At 36.4% G+C, this 22,309-nt stretch overlaps 1 protein-coding gene across 2 annotated transcripts in view; it reads left to right on the top strand.

Annotated features, from left to right (window-relative positions):
- LOC127949297 (dorsal-ventral patterning tolloid-like protein 1) overlaps nucleotides 1–22,309 on the top strand; it is a 57,054-nt gene that overhangs the window by 9,659 nt on the left and 25,086 nt on the right. For both annotated transcript variants that reach the window (XM_052546385.1, XM_052546384.1), the window contains exons 3-12: nucleotides 6,226–6,336; nucleotides 9,466–9,546; nucleotides 11,138–11,308; nucleotides 11,394–11,511; nucleotides 16,795–16,973; nucleotides 17,510–17,615; nucleotides 17,718–17,842; nucleotides 21,482–21,597; nucleotides 21,789–21,891; nucleotides 22,007–22,123. In XM_052546385.1, coding sequence (XP_052402345.1) covers nucleotides 6,226–6,336; nucleotides 9,466–9,546; nucleotides 11,138–11,308; nucleotides 11,394–11,511; nucleotides 16,795–16,973; nucleotides 17,510–17,615; nucleotides 17,718–17,842; nucleotides 21,482–21,597; nucleotides 21,789–21,891; nucleotides 22,007–22,123 — 1,227 coding nt within the window. The remainder of the gene's footprint in view (nucleotides 1–6,225; nucleotides 6,337–9,465; nucleotides 9,547–11,137; nucleotides 11,309–11,393; nucleotides 11,512–16,794; nucleotides 16,974–17,509; nucleotides 17,616–17,717; nucleotides 17,843–21,481; nucleotides 21,598–21,788; nucleotides 21,892–22,006; nucleotides 22,124–22,309) is intronic.

Below are 22,309 nucleotides of genomic sequence, written 5' to 3'. Positions count from 1 at the left end.
TGCTCCACCATGAACTGTTTGTTTTGGAGCAGGGAAACATGAGTCAGCAATCCGCACACTTCCTCCTAGAATGCATTTCGCTAATTAAACAATTAGGGCTTTACACATCCTGACATGTGAAAAGGTGCTTTGATGCTCCGACAATGGCACTGAATGAAGTCTTTCTGTCTCTCATGCACATTTGCTGAGAGTGTGATGACAGTGATTTCTGCTCTCTTCCAGACCAGTTTTAACATTTGTTTCAGACGATCCCAGGGTATTGATGAATACAGATTTAAATGGACTTCAGAAAATGTTGTGATCCATCCAACAACATGGGACTACACATATTTTTAGTGTACACTCTTTAAACTTTAACAGTGAAGCCAAATCACGTCAATCATCCACTGAACTAAAACAAAGTTTGCCAGTTGATCTTATGACAGATAAATGACTGACAGCCAAAATAGCCAATCATTGTGTTTATAAGCTTTGATGTTTCAGCACTTTTGCCCATCAAACTTACTGAACTGTGTGTTTGTCATAGGAAACCATTTTTGTCAAATTAACAAAACTATGGTAAGAAGGTGTTGTTATGGTAGATGTAATTCAGAGAGAGGCCAGTGAATGGAGTTTTGTTTGTTCCATTCCTAAAACTCTGCAGTAGAACGTATGAACTACTAAAATTTCAAATTTCAAATTTAATAATTTCTATATTTGCACTTCAGTGATTTTTTTCCCTCTGCTAAATACAATGGCGACATGCATACGACCAAGTTAATTATTTTCAGAAAAACTGATAATGTAATTTGCGCAATGATAACCTGCATTTGAAGTAATTTATGGCACACACATCTGGTACATCAGTGTCATTTTTTTGGGTGCACAATATAGTACCCGTCCTTTAGAAGCAGTGGGGCTGTTTTAGTAATCGCTGTCACAAGGTCTTTTATGTCCATAACAAAAAATGAAAAGGACTAGGCCTAGATGCAAAAGACTTAATGGAACTTGGCATCCTTAAATTCACCCCCTTTAAAGCACCATTGCTGCAGCAATATACATGTATATGTAATGTCTTTGGCTGTTGCACTGTATAAATATATATTTGCTAGAAGCTAGTATGGTCTTTTTGTACTTTTATGTATTTTTTGCAACTTATAAACTTGCAGTAACACATAAAAAATAGCAAGCGATCTATGTAGTTTCAAAATTAGAGACCCTTCTCTCCAATCACAGGAGACAAATTTGAGATGCATGTTACTACAAGGTGTAAACAGCAATGTGTCTCAGCTGACTGCTTGTGATATTATCACAGAATCACAGAGACAGATCTTAAAAGCAGGTGTAAACGGCCCCTAGATGCTCATAGCTTAGTTTGACTCTCTTGAGCAATTGGATGCAAATGCATTTATGATGAAGTTTAATCTCAGGACCACTGGAAACCTTTTAAAAATATTGCTTTTTCAGTTGGCCAGGTGTCATGTATAGCCACAGAACTGTTATTGCTGTGGTTATTTTTCGGATTAATGCTGTCTAAAAAAACAAGACTTCAGGATGCAAGGTGACATCAAGCAGTTATTGGAATTGTGTTTGGACACATATGTGTTTTTGTTTGAGTGTGTCTGTCCCTGATTCTTCCTGTGATCAAGCTCGCAGGAATGTTTTTTGGGCTGTCACCCAAAATGCTTTGCGTCATGTCTTTCTGACATGTGGCGCAGATGTCTTTAGTTACGTGTCACTGACAAACAGAAACACCCCACTCATCCTTCAGCTCCCATGATACTCATTCATCAGACTCAGCTGCATGTTTCTCTGGGTTTAATGAGGAAGGGATTCTTGGTATTAAACTGACATCACAGTAATGAAGCGTCAACATATGGTCAGACTTTCTAAACCAGTAGTGTGTGTTGATCAGTGGCTCCCTCCAGAATACTCCAAAACATCTGCTGTCTCTGTGTACATGAACCAGTCTGTCAGTCAGATTGAAAGTCTACAAGAGAAGATGATCAGTGGCCATTCTTAATTCAAGTGTACAGTCTTCAGCTCTGTTCCAAAGCATAATGAGTCTTGCTATCATAGTCAGTTGCTTTTTGAGGAGCCATTCACACATAATTCATTTCTGCATTAAAATATGTACTGAACTGATCACACAAATATTATGTGGAAATATATATATATATATATATATATATATATATATATATATATATATATATATATATATATATAAATATTTAAATAAAACTGAATTATTTTTATTCAATTAAATGTCAGTATATAATTAACAATTTATTTGCTCTATCCATCATGTTTGACTGATAATAATGCTGCCTACCATTGTGTCAAGAGCACCACTTACAGTATAATGCTTGAAAATGCTGTTTAGGGAAGGCATGTTTTGGAACAGAGCTTTTATCTGAGAAACTAGATTCTGATTTGATTACCTGAGTTTATCACTTTTGATCGGCTTTATTACTTTGGTGAGATTTGCAATGCAAAATGTACTTCTCAAACTCTGTGGACTTGCTGAGACAAGTTTACTCATATTAAACGCAGTTAGTTCCAGCAATGCTCTCCTCCAAATCTTAAATCGTTCAAAGGAAACAATGAAAATGACTTGGATTAGTGCTAGGCATTTTGAACAAAAATTTATATCACTTTTTTTTTTCTATGCCGGGTTTTTTTTTTTTTTACAATTTTTTTTATGCATAATCAGGTGTACAATGCATTTTCTGCTGGTTGATATTCCAAGATGTGCTTTTAGTCCGACAGCACTTGCATAAAATGGTTCCTCTTTTTGGCACAAGTTCTTCTGTGTCATGTTCTACTAGTTCTGCAGCATCCATCTTCCCTGTAATGCCTGTTTCACACATACTCCGTCTGCAGCACGGACTCATTGTGCTTTCACACAGGATGCGTTTGCAGTCTTCTACTGATCCGCATCTGTTTAGTCCACAAACACAACATTTGTTCATTGTTTTGATTTCATATTGTGGCGAGTGGGGCGGGGCCGAGAGGCGTGGGAACGAGGAGTGAGGCCAGGTGTAGTGATTGGAGATGAGCTACACCTGAGCCCCACCGCTAGTATCGAGTCCCACGTAGGAGATGGAAGGATATAAAACTGGAGTGACGACCGTGAAGGACGAGAGAGGACCAGGCCTGGGATATTATTTTATGTTTGCTTTTTATTTGTGCGCGTCAGTCGCCATGAGGGGCTGACGCGCTGTTTTGTGTTTATTTTGAATAATTAAAATGATTTTGATTGTGCGCCGGTTCCCGCCTCCTTCTTCCCGATGTATATGGAGTGAATATCGTTACACATATCATGTAAAAAAAAAAAAAATATATATATATATATATATATATATATATATTATGACAGAACAGTAACAATCTTTCATAGTTATAGACATTAGTTTAAACTCAATAAATATAAACAACGCATTATTCATGCATTTTACTTTTAGGTTTGTATAATAAGCTTCTCAAGCAAGTGGCAAAACATTTAAATACAGTAATTAGCCTACTTTTCTTGTTAAAATATTTTAAATTAAAACACCACAGACAGAAACAGTCTCGTGCCTTTGCATTTAAATCTTTATCACAAGTAATCCCACGGGTCTTAATGAACTTTGTTTTTTGCCTCCCTAAAAGTGAATATATATGCACAGAAGAGGAGGATGTGTGAAACAGGCGTTATATCGTAATACCAGAGCACTGCTGTGTGTACTCTCGCCACGCCTCGCAGTCACTGCTTACAAGTGCAACATTGTAAAGGGTCCGTCTGAAATGTTAAGTAATTAAATACATCGGTATGCCGGTAAAAATTAATATCGTAACGAAAATATACATTGGTTTTCGGTATGAACCGGTATACCGTCCAGCACTAACTTGGATGTTTCCAGGATAACCTGGAGAGTCTCATTTGTGACCGTAGTAGTGTGACCTCCAGGATAATCTCCTATTTTAATACACATTTTAATCTGCACCCAGATTAAAACACACCTCCTGCCGTGCTACAATAGCCATGGAACTGAGATGATAATTTCACATTTGTCAAAACATTTTATTCTCCTCCAGATGACACATTCTGCAGAGGTCTCTCTATTTCCATCTGAGCAGATGTTAAGATGTTAAACTCTCAGTTTAATTTCTCAATGAAAGAGACATCATACAGTTAAAAATCCCTTGTCACTGTGATGGTCACATGTTAGACAGAACCCATCTGATTTCCCTCCTCCAGTTCACAATCGATTCTTAAGTACAGACTCTGCTCTGTTTATCGATCATCACGGCTGAAGTTATTGACGGCTGCTAAGTTAAGATGTGCAGTCAAAGACTCATTAATGTTAAGCGAATACATGATTGCTGAGGCATTACTGGGCTTCACTCCCAGATTTCTCAAATCAATATACAAATTCAACACAAAGCCTTTTCCTCTGCGGTCAAGTCTGAGCACTTTGTCTTGTTCATCTAGACACATACTGTATTTTAAAGTCTTGTCTGACTGTCAAGGCTGTTAAGACAACTGCAAAGATACCTCATGTCAGCTATTTAGTATAAAATTATTTAGCAGAAACTGAAATATGCATAGTAGTCTGTGGGCAAGATTTGCATATTTAACACTGATATATAATCTCAAGCCTTTTTAGGTAGTGTGGAAGAAACAATATGACCACACAATGAGACAGTGAAGATTCAAACTCAAAATATAAATATGCTTTTCTTGGAATTTCCTGTATAATTATGACAACTGTATATTTTCCAGCAATTCTTGCACATTTTCTTTGTAAGTAAAACATAGCATTTGATGAAATAGGACTGCATTTAAATATGTGAAGAATTTACAGTAAATCATATTATTCAAAATGTATTTAAAATCTGAAAATATTAAACATATATATTCTAAATTATAATCTATACTGTAAAAACTGTAAAAACCTGTTAAATGGTTGATGGTACGTTCCCCTACTAAAAATGATAAAAACATTACATGTCATTTTACATTAGGGTTGTACATTTAATGTTGTTTAATTCATATTTATTGCATTATTTCAGTATCGTGTGTTACATGATGGTGTTTAGTTTTTGTGTGAATAACAATGTGCATCTTCTCTATATGTTAATATTTAAAAATTGCTTGTGATCAGCTTTGGGTTCTTCATGTGACTTTCTCATCACCAACTGCTTTTGGTGGTTATCAGTGTGTTACAAAGGTAGAAAACAGATTCCAGTACTTTAATAGGTTGCTATACATTATATCAGTTAATGCAATTTAAATTGTATTAAATGTATTTAAATGTGAATATAAGTTAAAACCATAAAACCTGAAATGTTGCTAGCATATTCTTACAGTGTAAAAAAAAATATATATATATTGCAATTAAAGCAATATGAATAAAAAAATTATACATTTTAAATTAATTAAAAAATATTTTTTTTTTGTGATGCGAAAGTGAAATTTTTAATGCTTATTTTGTTTTAGATTGTATCGGAGAGTCCCACTGATAAAGATCACGACCATGAGTAAAGCGAACATTGTCTGAGGACTTATTGGGAAGCGAAGGATGCTTGTAAACACACATGCGCATACACACAAACAATGCATTAGAAACAATAGTAGTTTCCTAAAGCTGCAGTTACGTGTACATACGCATATACGCACTCACACACACATGCATGCACAAGGGCAGAGTTTATTCCGATATGGAACAATCAAGATAGCTTAATTGCTTATTGTTTTATATCAAGGTTGAGGAGTGAACTCCCTGCCAAAACTACCAGCACACACAAATGATGTAGTTCCCAATATTATCTCCGTTTTCATGGCCAGCTGGCCATATCTAAGACCTCCTTGGTGAAAGGATAATTTAAGGATGTATGATGTCATGACTATAGCTGAACATCAGGAATGTTGGGACAAGTGCGATATAGACATTAAGTGAACAGGGATGGTAAGATTACAACATGATGCATATACATGTTCCCTGACATCCGCTTATTAATTTTTAATCAGCATTTGAGGGTGCGAGAGCAAAGTTGACAACCTAAGATGTTTCCTCTCATGTTAACTTGTCAATTGATTGCATATGCAGCAAACCTTAAATTAGCATCAGTCAATAGCTCAGGCCACGCAGATCTGAGTTTCAGATGTGTCAGCCAGCACATAAACCATCAATCTATGGTGCTACCAAAGAGTGTGTGTTTGTGTCCTCTAATAATATCCTTCTCTGTTTCTTTTTCCAGCTGTATTTTGGGGAGATATTGCCTTGGATGAAGAGGACTTGAAAATGTTTCAGATCGATGGAACAATAGAGCTTTCACAGCAGTCACATGGGAGACAGGGTCACACGTCGGGTAAGGCACATCAGATATCACAGCACTCCAGACTGCAGTGGTCAACAATCATTGAAAATTGGCTGATTTGCGAATAAATGACTCTAATGAAGTGGTGTTTTTTAGGATTTGTGAAACTCACAAAAATTTGTGCCTCAAACTCACTTATGATTTAGTAGTTTAAATCAGACTTACTTCATCAGTAAATCGCATGAGCGGCTATTGGTTTAACAGATGACTGAGACTTAAGGGTGCCATAGGTTGTCTTCAGAAATTTGTTTTGTTATGCTGGTTGAAAGACTTGCTTCACATCCAGATAGCAATCTTTAAGTTAAGTGGTTTAAATGTATATGTATGTATTTATATATTCTGTTGAAGGCATAGGACCAAGAAATGTTTGTCCAATCAAAACGCTCGTTCTGAGTGTTTCCTACCTGCCTGTCAACATATGCATTTGCATACCTCTGTGCACATGGTTTGCGCAGACAGGACACGTCATCAGCGTGTTCACGTACACTATTTAGACAGAGTAAGAATGGCAGACAAACATCATCAATCTGACCTTCCTTCCTGGTATTGTAGTACGTTTACTAACTGTAGTGTACTATAAAGCTTTCTCACCGGTAAATGACAAATGCTGTATTGCAGTAATGTTGTCTCTGGTTGTCTGATCTGTTTGCGATCTTCACGTTTATGCTTTCAGGAGGCATTGCTTTGGACGGCGATTGCAGGGAGGGTGGGACGTTCGCTTTCAGTGCTATCAGGCTAAAGTTAGCATTTTCCAAGTTCTCCCACTGCACCACTGCATCTATATGCTTTTTAAATATTCTCTACAGAATTTTGCGAACATATTTATAGAGCATTGGTATTTAACAGTCAGCTTTGTTTTGTATTTCGGCATCTAAAAAGTAATTTGGCTGCTAAATGTTTAATGTTATCTCTAGTCATTTGAGCTAGTATTTTTTCTGTCTAGATCACTACATCACACTTTAGACATTATAAATCTGTCACTTAATCTGGATTTAAAAAATGAAAGGTCCTCAGTTTAGTTTGAGGTTTTAATGCACATGTTTTTTCAGCTGAGTTCAGTAGCAGATGTGCAGCAGACGAGGTTAAAGCTGCAGTCAGCAGCTGCTGAGGGTTGAGGGTTGTTTCTGGTGCAGAACAACAACAATGACTCTTTCTACAGTAAAGTTCAAGGTTTCAGCTTCTGTTTCACTCAGTCCTTGAAGCTGGCCATGTGCTTTTTTCTGTCCCGATGTCATGTTTGAAGTCAGACCTTCCTCTAGGCGTTAAATGCTCTGCTGTAGCGCTGGCCTCTAATCAGTTTCGACTGCAGGGTGAAACACAAAAACACACACATATACAGTAGTCTCTGTGGATTTGTATTTAAGATAATGTCTTGATCAGTCTGAGATGCTGAGTTGTCAAAAGGATGGAATGAATGCCCATGATTTTGTTATGGGGTGTGGATGATTTAAACCTATTAAAGTCCGACTGAAGTTGAAGAATGTGTGGGGATATTGGGAGTTTATAGCTTCAGGTGATTAGACTTGATTAATGTTCCTGTCTCAGCTCCACTGCACCATCAGCAAACAACTGTGTGTGTGTGTGTGTGTGTGTTTGCATTGCAAAGTCTTTGTCTTTTACTTCTTATGCAATGAGAAAAGTGCAGAAGCGTATGTGTGTGTGCAAATGTTTGTTTATTTGTGAGTTAGAATAAACATTGTTAACAAAATCCTTCCTTGCTGATATCTAAACTGACCAAAGTCCAAATGTGCGTGTGTGTGACCTTCCCAGTGGCACATTGTTAAGGTAAACTATGCGTCTAAAACAGGATACAATCACTGGTATGAGTAATGACTACTCACAGACAGCAGCCAACTAAGAGAACTTTACCCTGCTGGGTAGCGGCATTGTCAGCAACATCACCTTCATCATCGTCTGAGTCTTTTGCAGCACAAAGATGGAAGTGAGGCCAAAAAGTCATTCTGTTTCCGTTCTGACTGGGGTTGTTACAGGATGTGCCACTGGGGCAGAAGGGCAAACTGCATCAGGACCAGGAATAGCAGGAGAACTGATGTGTGTTTAAACCAGTCAGGACAAGTCTTTCTTGGATATTTCCAGATTCATCAAGATGCTGTCATGGAGAAACACACTTGTATATCTGCCAGTGTTATGTGCATGAGATGTTTGTGTGCACATTAATCCCAAAGCTCAGACTTTTCCTGTGTCTTGGATTCAGAGTATTGTTTGTTCCTCACTTTCCTGTCCCCATCAGAGAAATTCCAGAGAAAGAGAGACACAGAAAATGCAAAAGGAAGATAGCAGAGGAACTGACATGTGTGAATAGAGCTGTTCAGTAAGAACCCTGGGAGTGAAAGACAGGAGTAGGTGAGATGTTGAATGAGGGAGATGAGGCTGGTGACTGGGGGAATGAGGAGAGGTCAGGACAGATAAAATGGGTGTGAGAATGGCTGGTGATGGAAGTTTCTGGGCTGTGTGTTAATGTAACTGTATAATGGCACCAGTTAAACTTGATTTAAAGGGATAGTTCCCTCAAAAATGAAAATGAAATGGAAATTCTGTCATTAATTACTCGCCCTCATGTCGTTTCAAACTCATAAGACCTTTGTTCATCTTTGGAACAAAAATTTAAATATTTTTAATAACATATGACAGTTCTCTGACCCTGCATAGACAGCAATGTAACTGAAATGTTCCCAGGCCTAGAAATGTATCAAGGACATCGGTAAAATAGTCCATGTGACATCAGTGGTTCAACCACGATTTTACAAAGCTATGAGAATTAATTTTGTGCACAGAGAAATAAAAAATAAAGATTTTATTTTACATTTCTGGGTCTGGGAACATTTCAGTTATGTTGCTGTCTATGCAGGGTCCGAGAGCTCTCAGATTTAATCAAAACATTTTTCATTTGTGTTCTGAAGATGAACAAAGGTCTTTGGGTTTGGACCAACATGATGGTGAGTAGTTAATGGTAAAATTTTTGTTTTTGTGTGAACTGTCCCTTTAAGGAAAGTTTACCCAAAGCGTAATAAAAACACTTACACAATGTTCTCATAAAATTAAAATATCACTTTCACAGCATTCTCAAAAGAACTCTCTTATATGTTTTGTTTCTCTCAGGTGGTCTAGGAGAGCATAATCCCAGTAAGAAGAGAGGTTCGTTATATCTGTTGCTGGACAGAATACGAAGGTTAGGTTTTGGTAAGTTCAAAACACTGGATTGTTTCTCCTATTTTTTTCTTATTTGCCCCACAGCACCATTAGTTCCCCTTCGTCAGCATTTAGAAATAGCATTAAAATTAGCATTATTCACCCTATCTATTTTATCAATTCATCTTGATAAATTAATAATTTAAAGTATTGTGAATGATTTATCCAGGTGTGTGTTTCTTTTTATGTATTTTTTAGCAACTCATAACTCATTATTTGGTGAAACAACACGCTTTTTTTTCTGGTGATGAATGTAGGACTTCTCCGAAAACATCAAACCCCATCCCTTTCTTAAATTTGACCTACAATAAAAATTCAATACAAGTACAATTTCTAACAGCTCTGAGAGCAATTATTTATAACCTTTCTCCAAGAAAGTCCTAGCAGCAAATGTATTTATTGTGAACGAGTGTAAAATTCTTTGCATTAGGGTTGTGCCGATAGATGATAGAATCATGTATCGATAATAGTCAGAGATATCGACAATAGCAGATGTCTCTGTCGATAGTCAAGACGATATCAGGCTCATTCTCCTATAAATCATAATAATAATAATAATTATCAAAAAAAATTTTATTAGGCGGCCTATTATAATTCGACTCTCAAACTGACCAGATATTTCACTTCAGCACTGCGTTTCACACACACACGCGCAAAAGAGGATTAGCGCCTGTAGCCGCTGAAGAAGTCTCCATTCACAAACAGACGTACATCGTCGGCAGATATATAACTTTTGAATATTTTATATTTAACGTTTTCATGTAAAATATTTTACAATACAAGATTAGTGTTAAACTGCTGGACTTTAAATGAAATCTACTATTGATTTTCACCGTTGACTGTCTTTACAGAACATTTTGACTGATAACTTCCGTGCGCAGATGTGGCAGATTAGTCACATGATGCGTGATATGACAGTTGCGTCCGACTATTTATGAACTAACGTTAGCTGTTTTAAATACAGTATTTTTATATTTAACGTTAGTTTATCAGTATGTCTGAAAGTATATTTTTTCGATTATTGGTGATTCCATAGGCTCTCTCTGTCGCGCACCTGTGTGGTTTAAAACACCAAATAGTTATGCTATAACAAGAACAAAGAGTCTCTCTCTTGCTCCACCCATGCACGATAATATCGTGTATCGTCGATCTCACGGGCTGACGATATGACGATTTGAAAAATGACCATATCGCCCAACACTAATTTGCATCTTTTGTATAACTGATTTCATTATAATTAAACATCAGTAATTATGAAATGCCTCAACGAGATTCACTATCATTTGCACAAATGTAAGATTTATTCTGCTAATATTTGGGAAAAGGTTATGTTTTTTAATGAATGCAGATTTATATGGTGTTTGCATCCATGTATTCTGATGCAGTTTGAGGAATACAGACCCTGTGTCTGTAAATACCTAATAAATAAATATCACAGTTGGTGATTTTTATTGCACTGTAATCATAACAATAGTTCTGTCATGTGTTGGCAGGATGAATTTCATTGCAGTAAGAGCTTGTGCACATGTATGTTTAACCTTTAGAGAATAAACTCTCAAAAAAGGCTCTGTTTATGGTGTAGAGTCGTGGCCAATGAACGCCAGTAAAGATGTGTCGAGCTCCAAAGCTGAAGGGAAGAGTGTAAACAGTGGCAGAGGTGTGAAGTCTCGAGTGCCACGTGCTGCCACATCCCGAGCTGAGAAGATCTGGCCTGGAGGCGTCATCCCTTATGTCATAGGAGGCAACTTCACTGGTAAGCGGACCGGAGTGTCTGTGTGTTCAATATCAGTATATGAATGAGTGTGATTTACAAAATGATTTCTGTATGTGTTTTTAAGGAAGTCAGAGGGCCATGTTAAAGCAAGCAATGAGACACTGGGAGAAACAGACATGTGTGACATTCATTGAGAAAACTGATGAGGAGAGCTACATTGTCTTCACCTATAGACCCTGCGGGTTTGTGTTTGTGTGTTTTCTATAATTATATAACATTTTTAAAAAGTAATGCACACATTGATATATCCATCACAACACTTTTGCTTCTGACACCAAGCTACTCAGTAATGGTGCTTAATGTTGGTGTTTACATCCCAAGTAATTTAACTTAGTATCTTCTTGAAACCACTATCTACATTTGGTTTATCAGTTCACATTTATGATATTTGAAAATGGAATCACTAAAATGAAGTCTATTTTCTAAATACATATTATAAATCTTATTGTGAATGATTATTCGCTGCATGTTTCATTTAAAATGCATGAAACACTTTAACGTTGGCTACCAGTTCCACTTTGATTCTTTACTTCTGGGCTGTATTAGTAGTTTGCATGTACTGGATGTAAGAAAGGTTGAATGAAATGCTTTGGTCATTAAGGAACACACTCAGATACTCAGCCCTCCTGAGTGTATCCTGTAAAGTGTGTTTAAAACAAAGGTATGTGTGTGTTTGCGACCGAGTCGACTGAGATGACTACAGTCTGCCTGGCTTTCCTTCCTTCCCTGTTACCACGGTGAGCAAACCGCCCATTGTTCTTAGGAATGGAATCCTAACAGTGGGTTAACAAGGAAGAGAGAGAGGGAGAAGGGAAGACGGAAACCGCATAAGTCTAGATAAACATTGTTGGCGATTGTTCGTATCTGAAAACTTGGCTTTTAATTGATTATTTGATCACATATGACTTTGTTTAATATGACACAACGCCTGATAAGAAGGTTTTTAACCACTAATAGAAGTGTTTTCAGTCTATGAATGTTATGGAAACTGCAATGAAAAGGAAACGGAGGATGTTAAATATCTCTGTGGTAATGATGCTGATGGAAGGTGAGGTGAATAATGAGGCAGATCCAGACAGATTACAGAGTAATAGGCCGAATGACCATTGACAGAAGGACAAGGCTAGATTAGAGTGGAGGGGAGAGAGGTAGCGAGAGCATTACATAATCTTATCCATCTCAGTGTGGTCATATCTGTTATAATCAGCAGACGTCATTCAGATATAAACCTGCTGACAGACCAACACGAGCAATGAGTGTTAACCTTCTACTCGACTCTGTGTGCTTTTTAAGCATTTGGGACATAGATTGGGCCCATGTGTGTATGTTTGTATTATGATAAAGTGTTGACAGGCTTGATGTCTAATTCTTTAGCATTTTAAGTATAAGGATATATGTCACTAGTATTCAATTAATTTCACTTCAACTCAACTGAATTTATAAATTTTATTATACAAATTAGTGGTCGACCGATTTAGTTTTTTTGACAGATGATGCCGATATGTTGGAAAAGCTAATAGCCGATATATATATATTTTTTATTAATATTTAAGAAATTTTAAGTCATTTGACCAATGGATTAAAAAATAAATGTGTAAATTTACATACTTATACTTTAGATGACAAAGTATTTTTCACAAATAAACAAATATTTAGTAAAAATAGAATTAAAAAGGAAGTAAACACTGTAACCAACAGGGCACTCAGTATTCTGGGAAGTTTGTGTGCACTGGGAATCATTTTTTTCAAATGAAACAAGAGTAACACTCATTTTACATACAGCACACAGAGAAAATGACATAAATATGACAGTGGGCACATTATTTAGGATGATTAAATATGATTTTTATGATTTAAGCACAGCATAATTTGAAATCACGAGTTTTAATAACGCATTAAATTCACACGGGCCGGCCATCACACAGAGAACACGTGATCATGCTGGATAAAAATTCACACTTCAAAAGATCTTACAGCTGGATTAAGTTTGCAAGGTTTGTCAAATTAAATGTTCATTAGTCATTCAAAAATTTGTTTAAATGATATAAATGTGTATTTGCTTAATGCTCATGGCAAACGAGAAAGTATTATAATGTTTGCCTTTCTATTACTAATATAAAAGCAATTGTTATAATACTTTTTGTATACATTAATTCCTTTGTTTAACCATTCTATCTAATTATTAGACAGATTTCTATCAGTATTAGACAGAACTGTTAATGACGCACTGGTGTCAAAAGTATTGACATTCATTACTCAAGTAGAAGTACAGATACTAGGGTTTAAAAAGACTTTTGTATAAGTTGAAGTATCGACTCAAGCTTTTTACTCAAGTGAAAGTTTAAAAGTACTGATTTCAAAACTGCTTAAAGTATAAAAGTAAAAGTAATGTAAGGAAAGAAATGCCATTAAGAACAATAGCTTACGCCGTGCCACATGGGCCTATTGTGCACTGCCCCACCTCCTCAAAAAAAAAAAAAATTCTAAAGGCCATAATGACTATAATGTTATATTAAAATGTTCATGTTGAAAAATTTGGGATGCACAAGGCTACCTGTTTCAGCCGCATATATGCCCACTGAAAATGAACGCACTTTAGTTCAATGCAAATACATTAAAGAACTAGAGATATGATGACTAGTATTGTAATGGTGCAAAAAGTCAAACTTCAGAGGCATGTCATCAGTAACCTTTAATGTAAATGTACATCCAAGCTTAGCTGCAGGAATCTGCGAGGGCAATGGACAAGAAAATTGGTGTACCCAGGGCAGGTTTAGTAACAAATACCCTTGTATGGTTGTCTTTATACAATAAACATTAGTGCTGTCAAAATTAATTATTAATCAAAGTGATTAATCAAAAAATAATAATGAAAACACTTCCACATAAACACGCGTTTAAATTGTTAAAATAGGGCCCTCTGTGTTCATGTGTGTTTACTGCACACTTTCATTGTCTATGAAATTAGGGATTAAGGTGTTCTAATCCAAGTTATAAATAGTGAGTGAGTGGAATCGAGATTACTGCTTTGTAGGGGTGTAACGATTCATCGATATGGATTGATACATTGATATGATGTCTGACGATATGATGCCTCGATCCCACGCGTAAAATACGGATATCTGTTATATACATAGGCACCGTTGTTTTGACACTATCCACATTTTCATATAATGTCCGCCTATGCATTATCGCCAATGTGTGTATTCTTGCTCAAACTCATGTATCAGGACTCGCCGAAGGTACAAGGTGAGCATAAAAGACACTCGGGATTGTTTGCGGAACAGTCGAGCATTCTGTGAGAAGTGTAATGCACACACATCTTAATTAATTGCGCGCACGTAGACAGACAGCGACGTCTACACAGCGCAAATACTATATTGAGCACTTTTCAGCTTTTTTATGCATGGATGAATAAATACAGACAAAATTTCATCAAAATGCGCGTTTTGGCGAATATCCTAGTAAACAGTATGTTAAGCATATGTCTTAACATAAACAATTGAGAAAGAAAAGGCATGTGTATCAGTAACCTATATTAAATATGTGCTTGGTTCTTAAAGTGAAAGCAAACTAATAAAAAAATCTAATGCTGTCAAAGAAAAATACTAGTGCTCACTGCTCCTGACTAAATAACTTTTGTAATATAAAAAATTATTAATCTATATGTAATGAATGCCTTTATTTTACATTTGATCATTACATTTCGGAAGCATACCTGAACATGTATTTTAGACTGAGCTGAAAAACCTGAAAAGCACTGTTTATTAAACTAGTCTTTTGTTGTATTGTATTTATTTTCTGCTATTGCCAGTAATTTGGTTATCTGTAGAAAATATTTTTAACACTGAGCACATAGTAGCAGCCAGACTTGTTTTTCCAATTGTTTATTTTATTTATTTAAAAAAGAAAGTGTAGACCTATCTTTTTGTTGTGAATGTCCCAAATGAGGTACAGGATGCAAAAATTTCATCAGATCAATGTTAATGTTATATATTTTCGCTGCATTTGTGAGTTAAATTTGTAGGTAGCTGTTTAAAATAAATGTATAATATCATTATATCAATATATTGATCGAAATACTGTACTCCTGTATTGAATCGAATTATAATTGTATCATAGACTATTTTTGACATATTTGCAAATATCGTATCGCTGAGTATGAGAATGAATATCGTATTGTGTCGTGATGAACCATCTGATTTACACCCCTACTGCTTTATTTTGTGGGTGTGTTTGAGTGTATGAGACATGCTTAATGGTAGACTAATGAGATTCTATCTGGATTCCTCGAACACTGACTTTACAGGGTTGACCTTACTTTGGCCATGTTTCCACCTTGTATTAAGATTGTGTTCGGATTTCACCAAGGCCCTACCCTCCCCACACCTTAAGCACTGACTGCTTGTAAATACATCATAAAAATCTCAATATCAGTTGGGAACAGGACCTTTGGGCCAATGTAAATCTCTCAAATCACAAAATCCATAAACACTGCACACTGAAACGCTAAACTGTTCTTCGATTGAACAGCTCATTCAATACAGCGTAAGTGCCAACATGCTATTATTATTCAGAAAAACAATAGAGAGAATCAAAATGACCAGCACATCAAATACAGTAACTGATCTGCATATGGAAACATAGCTGACAGGGCACAAACTTTAGAGTCAGCAGATTTGTGAGGCTACTGGCAATATTTTTGTTAATAATAATAGGATTTGCGGGCTTGTACAAACACCAGCTAGTGAAAATTTCACCTTAATGTGCCAAATATTCTCACCTGCTTAATGCAACACACACACACACAATACAGAGCAGCTTGAATAGCACTTTGGCGGCACAATTGATTATGCATATATTGTAATTATACTTTTCACAATACTGCATCAATAATTTAGACAAATGGTTCTTAACTGATGAGTCATGAAACCTACAAATGGGTCGCAGGTCTGTTCTGAGGGTCATGGACAGCAAGGGAAAGAAAATAAACATTTTTTAAATGGAAGTTGCCACTAGAAGCTCAACTTAAAATCTGGGTTCTTAAGCAAAACCACTGCTTTATACTTTTTTTGGCACTTATTTTGAGACCCACCTGTTTCTTTCTTTTTCCTCTTTGTCTCTCCTGTGTTTCATTGCACTGCCACTCAGAGGTGAACACTGTGTGCTTATTTGTCGTCAAGGAAACAACACAGCAAGAATCTGAAAGCTAACCCCAAGTCACCCTAATTAGTGTTAATCAGCTCTCATCATTTCACACTATCCCCTGTTCACCCTACATTAAACTACATTACCCCAAACAACTAAGCATTAGTTTAGCTCACCTCCCTTCACCCCCCTTATTACAAACATTGACACATCTGTGACATAATCAGAATCTGAGTTATTCAAGAGTAGGGTGAGCCAACAAGATGCTGATATTTAAATAATTACAGACTTTTAACGTTTTTTTTTTTTTTGTCAAGGTGTTGCTCTTATGTCGGTCGTCGTGGCAATGGTCCCCAGGCAATATCCATTGGGAAGAACTGTGACAAGTTTGGCATTGTCGTTCATGAACTTGGACACGTAATTGGCTTTTGGCACGAGCACACACGACCTGACCGTGACGATCATGTGACCATCATTCGGGACAACATCCAACCAGGTACTGCACGACCCATGACTCAAGTCTTTGCACCCTACCAGGTAACTGCTGGTTCAATATGACTGTATTCACACAGATACCGAATATGGACTTGGTTCATAAATACAGCATTTTAACAAACATTTTTAATAAACAACATTGATAACCAATAAGCAAAATGATTTCTCTAAATTTTCATGACTTAAGAAAAGACGGAAATGATAAAGTTGGAGATATTTTTAATATTCACTCATCATTTTTAATTCTTATTTTTGGTGACAATATTTGAACTTTGTACTAGTGTTTAACTAAAATTGTAATCAGTTATATTAAGAAGTTTCTGTGTTATTGAAATCATCACCCAGGCATTATTTATGGCTATCACAAGAATAGAAAAGACTTGACTTCAGTTGTTTCTTCATGCAGACAAAATATGAGCTGCTGTTGTATGAACAGGACAAAATTGAGAGTCACACCTGTTCATAAATAAATTTTAAATAGTGGATTTGTAAAGCTAGCCTATCTGTTTTGATATGAATGTATCTGTGCACACTTAGGTCAGGAGTATAACTTCATTAAGATGGAACCAGGGGATGTCAACTCTCTTGGTGAGCCATATGATTTTGACAGCATCATGCATTATGCCAGAAACACTTTCTCCAGGTAAGACTCCTGTCACACACTAGGAATTTCACACCCATTCATTTAATTCAGAACTTTCTATACAAATATATATGTTCTCCTTTTTTTCTTTCTCTTCTGTAGAGGAATGTTTTTGGACACGATTCTTCCCTCTCGTGATGAGAATGGTGTCAGGCCTGCTATCGGTCAGAGAACTAGACTCAGCAAAGGAGATATTTCCCAAGCCAAGAAGCTATACAGATGTCCAGGTAGGAAAACAGTTGTGTGTGAGTGTGTAAGAGAGAAAGAGTGAACATTTAAATGAAGGAAACTGAGGGTGTTAACTGCAGGAAGATGACCTCACTTTATGTGCAGATAATTGTTTCTAGCCAATATAGAGTCAGCTGCATGAGATCATTTGTTTTTCTCAGTTTTATGATGCACATGAGATTCTTACAGTGGCACTGTCACCTTACTGCAAGAAGATCCCTGGTTTAACCCTCTGGAGTCTAAGGGTATTTTTGCGGCCTGAAGAAGTTTTGTCATGCCCTGACATCTAAATGGCTAAAGTCTAATCTCACTGTAATCAGCACATACTGGGCTATAATAATATGTGCGCAGCATGTATGTACATGATTGTGTTTTTGGGAAAAAAAAATGTTATGCGTGGTTAGTGAAAAACTAAAAATGTTAAATCACTTGAATAAGGCCATAAAACTTATACAGAAAACAATGGTTCCCAGGAATTTTGAGAACTGGAGCTTGTAGCCTAGAATTTTTCTTTCTAAATTATGTGAAAATCATCTTGTTTACTTCACTTACAGAAAACAATATATTGATTTAAATTTTCTTAGGCACTTTTTGTTGGTAAAAGTCATATGCGAGTAGGCGTCAACTACCATGAATATCATTGTGATTTACACCTGAGAAGACAAAGGCCTGCATAATGAGCTGCACAATGAGCCTTTCAGTCAGCTGTGTGTCACTGAAAGGGAGGAGTTACAATAAAGAATGTGAGGACAAAATAAATCTCTATAATTTTATGTTTGTAGTTTATTTAGAATATATTTAATTATCCCACAATATAATTTAATATCCACTTGGAAATGCAGTTAAACAGTTTATTAGGAACAATCAAAGCTGACTTTCAGACTGAATTTTTTTGCATTATTACTCCAGTCACACAATCCTTTAGAAATCCTTTTAACAATCTTATTTTCTGCAAAAAAACATTTATTGTTATTATTATTATTATTATTATCATTCTCATTATTATTTTTATTAATTTTGAAAAGAGCTGAGAATATTTTTCAGGTTTTTTAGGGGGGATACATTGAAAGAACAGCATTGTTTGTTACATTTGTTGCAGTTACATTTATTTGTTACATTTATATTATTTATCAAGCTTTTGATTTGTATAGTATTGTATAATGTTATTGAAACTTCATAATACTTCCCTTGATTATACATTAAGTCAGGAATTATAGTTTGGAAAAAGTCTTTGGAAAAGTGTCTAACTAGTAAAATGTTTACAGTTTATGTGAAAACTAGTACAAGTATTAATAAATAAAAAGAGACTTACTCATGTTTATGATCTCTGCTGAATAAAGCACTTCAACCTTTTTTCTGAGGAAATCCAAATCTCAAATCCTCAACCACATCACATCTTTTTGGGGTGAATTATGTCTTATTCCTCTCATCGCGAAGCAAACAGTAAAATAAAAGAACTTGAAGAACAGTCTTTCTGCATTGTCTTCAGTTGTGTGGGCGTATTCAAGCCGCGCACTTCAGTTTGAAACATTAGAATCAGAATAAAGCGTTCAGCATGGGGGTGTGGTCACATTAGAAGATAATGATGGGAGACGTGAAAAATGGACATCGCGTTGTTTTCATATGGATTATCACAGAATAATTGTTTTCGGCTGTACTTGTTTAGTTTAAAAGTAGACATGTCAGGCTTTCTATAGATAACTCTTTCATGTCTCTTCGTTGAGTATTCACTGAGTTACAGTTCGTTTTAATGACGCGTGTCTAAATGAAGATCGGCGCAGACAAAGGCTGCAGACAGCACACCTTGTTTGTTATCTTAATTTTATAAGTACACAGCGTATACGTGTTAATCGACTCCATAGGGTTTTAAATCCCAGCTAAGCTAGAACACCTTCCTGTGTGTAGTTTGCATGCTCTTTCCATGTTGGCAAGGGTTTCCCTTGGTGTTCTGGTTTCTCTCACAATCCAAAGACATTTGGAGTAGGTGCATGGGACACACTAAATTGCAACCCTACATAGGATAAGTGGGTCAGTGGATGGATGGATGTGTTTTTCACTCAGGAAAGAAAAGAGGGACACCCTGACATTTAGGGGACAAAGAGCACGATAAGACCCTCTCGCTCTTCTGTCTATGCGTGTGTGTTTCCATGTGAGTGGCATATAAATGTGTAATTTTATTGCTGTATTGTTTTGAATTTATGCACTACTAGTGAGGGTGTGTGTAAATGCGTGACTCATGGCGTACTTCACATACAAAGACAATTCTCTCTCTCTTTCACAATATTCACTGTCTGTGACAAAATTTGTAGACTGAAAGCCCACTTTTATTAGACAGTTTGCAAAAGTAGTGTATCCACCCTTTCCAGACTCTAGACATTTTTTGTGAGGCACAAAAAAGTCTATTTTTTCCCTTCAGTGTAGGTGGAGGAAAAATTATCAGAGAAAGACATGAAGACAAAAGGATACTAAAAGTAGTCATTTTTGGTCATTTTTGGTTATGAATGTGTAAATCACCATTAAAGGGATACTCCACCACAAAATTTAAATTTAGTCATTTATCTCTTGCTTTTCCTACTTTTCTGGACCTTGACAGTGTAACTTACTTGGCAATCTATGGGACAGTCACATGCCTCCTGGTTTTCATCCAAAATATATTCAATTGTGTTCCGAAGACGAACAAAGCTTTTACGGGTTTGGAACGAAATGGAGGTAAGAGATTAATGACAAAATTTTCACATTGGGGGTGGAGTATCCCTTAAACATTCTTTGTATGGAAAATGCAGTTTGGACATTATGCCCAACATCTGCTTTTATGTTTTGGGTAAAAAATAAAAATTAATTGAAGGGTGACATTATAAATTATGTAAATAATAATAAAGTAATGATGACATCATTTTCAATGTAAGTTTTGGAAGCTGCTTTTGTAAGTCCAAAGTTCCTGTCTCTGCTGTTACATACAGGTTGTGTCACAGTTTAGTCTGAAATAGGGGTGACTGTCTCCACCCAAGCCAAAGATAACAGCTTATCTGCTGCACAACTCTGCATCGGATTGTTGTGTGACTTGACTATGTCTTTATATTTCCTTGAAATTGACATCCAAAAGCACCTCCATATGCAATCACTGCCCAATGAGCTGTGATGAAAAACAGAGGCCTCTAAGACAAATGTTTGGCCAATGGCTACATCGCTTATTGGGAGGAACATTTGGCAAATGTTAGCAGATGATTTGGCTTCTCTTGAACAGAGAATCTGCTTTCCTATCCTGCACTGTTTGGCTCCTGAGATCTCATTAGAACAGTCAATAGGTCTTTGTTACTTCATTGTGTGTGTGTGTGTGTATCTGTTTCCTGCACTGCTATTTAGCGGTGGCGCTCCGCCACTGCTAACTATACAGCACTACGATACAATAATTTTTAGCTGAGTTGTGAACATCTTTCTATTGTGTTGTCTTTCTGGCTGCTGGAAAAAACAAACATATTTCACATCCAATGTAGTGCGATTCATGAATGAGTGATCCATTAAAAGTTGGTACTTTTAATGGATTAGTCAAAAGATTCACAAGTTATCGGTTTGAATCAGTATAATGAATCATACACTGAATCTTTAAAGAGTTGACTAACTTTGGATTCTCTATCCAGCATGTGGTGAAACACTGCAGGACTCAGTGGGGAATTTCTCATCTCCAGGATATCCTAATGGATACCCATCATATACACACTGTGTATGGAGGATCTCCGTCACACCTGGGGAGAAGGTAAGACACTTCTGTGTGTTAAGTGTGTAACTTCACAAAGGTTCATTGTACTGAACTGTTCCACATTCATCTGTATCTGCACTTTTTAATCCATTTCTTCCTGTAACTACGAAGGTTTAGATAAAGAAATGCTGATCTAATGTGTGAAGTTTGATGTAAATGACAGCTACATGTGTTGCTGCCCATTTCAGATAGTGTTAAACTTCACCACTATGGACCTCTACAAGAGCAGCCTGTGCTGGTATGACTACATTGAGGTTCGTGACGGATATTGGAGAAAAGCGCCATTGCTGGGTACATACATGCTGGTGGTCTCATCAGGAATAATATGGAATATAATAATATGTATTACCAATGCAATGCATGATTATAGGGCACTATTATTTATTGTGTGTGTGTATTTGTGCAGGTCGCTTCTGTGGTGATAAAATCCCAGAAGTGTTGGTCTCTACCGACAGTCGGATGTGGATTGAATTCCGCAGTAGCAGTAACTGGGTCGGAAAGGGATTCGCAGCAGTCTATGAAGGTGTGTGTTAAGGTTGTCTCAATATCAGATTTTAACTCGCATGTATCATGCCCAAAAGATAACAAAAGATAAAATGATTGTGTCCATAAAAATTTTGAAAAAAACAATTGGCCTATGAATCACACTCAGAATACAAGTGTAGGCATGTAGGGAGAATATGTACCCATAGCACCTGTTTTTTTTTTT

Source organism: Carassius gibelio, chromosome B1, assembly GCF_023724105.1.
Source record: "Carassius gibelio isolate Cgi1373 ecotype wild population from Czech Republic chromosome B1, carGib1.2-hapl.c, whole genome shotgun sequence".
Lineage (NCBI taxonomy): Eukaryota > Metazoa > Chordata > Actinopteri > Cypriniformes > Cyprinidae > Carassius > Carassius gibelio.
This window is presented reverse-complemented; position numbering and strand designations above follow the sequence as displayed.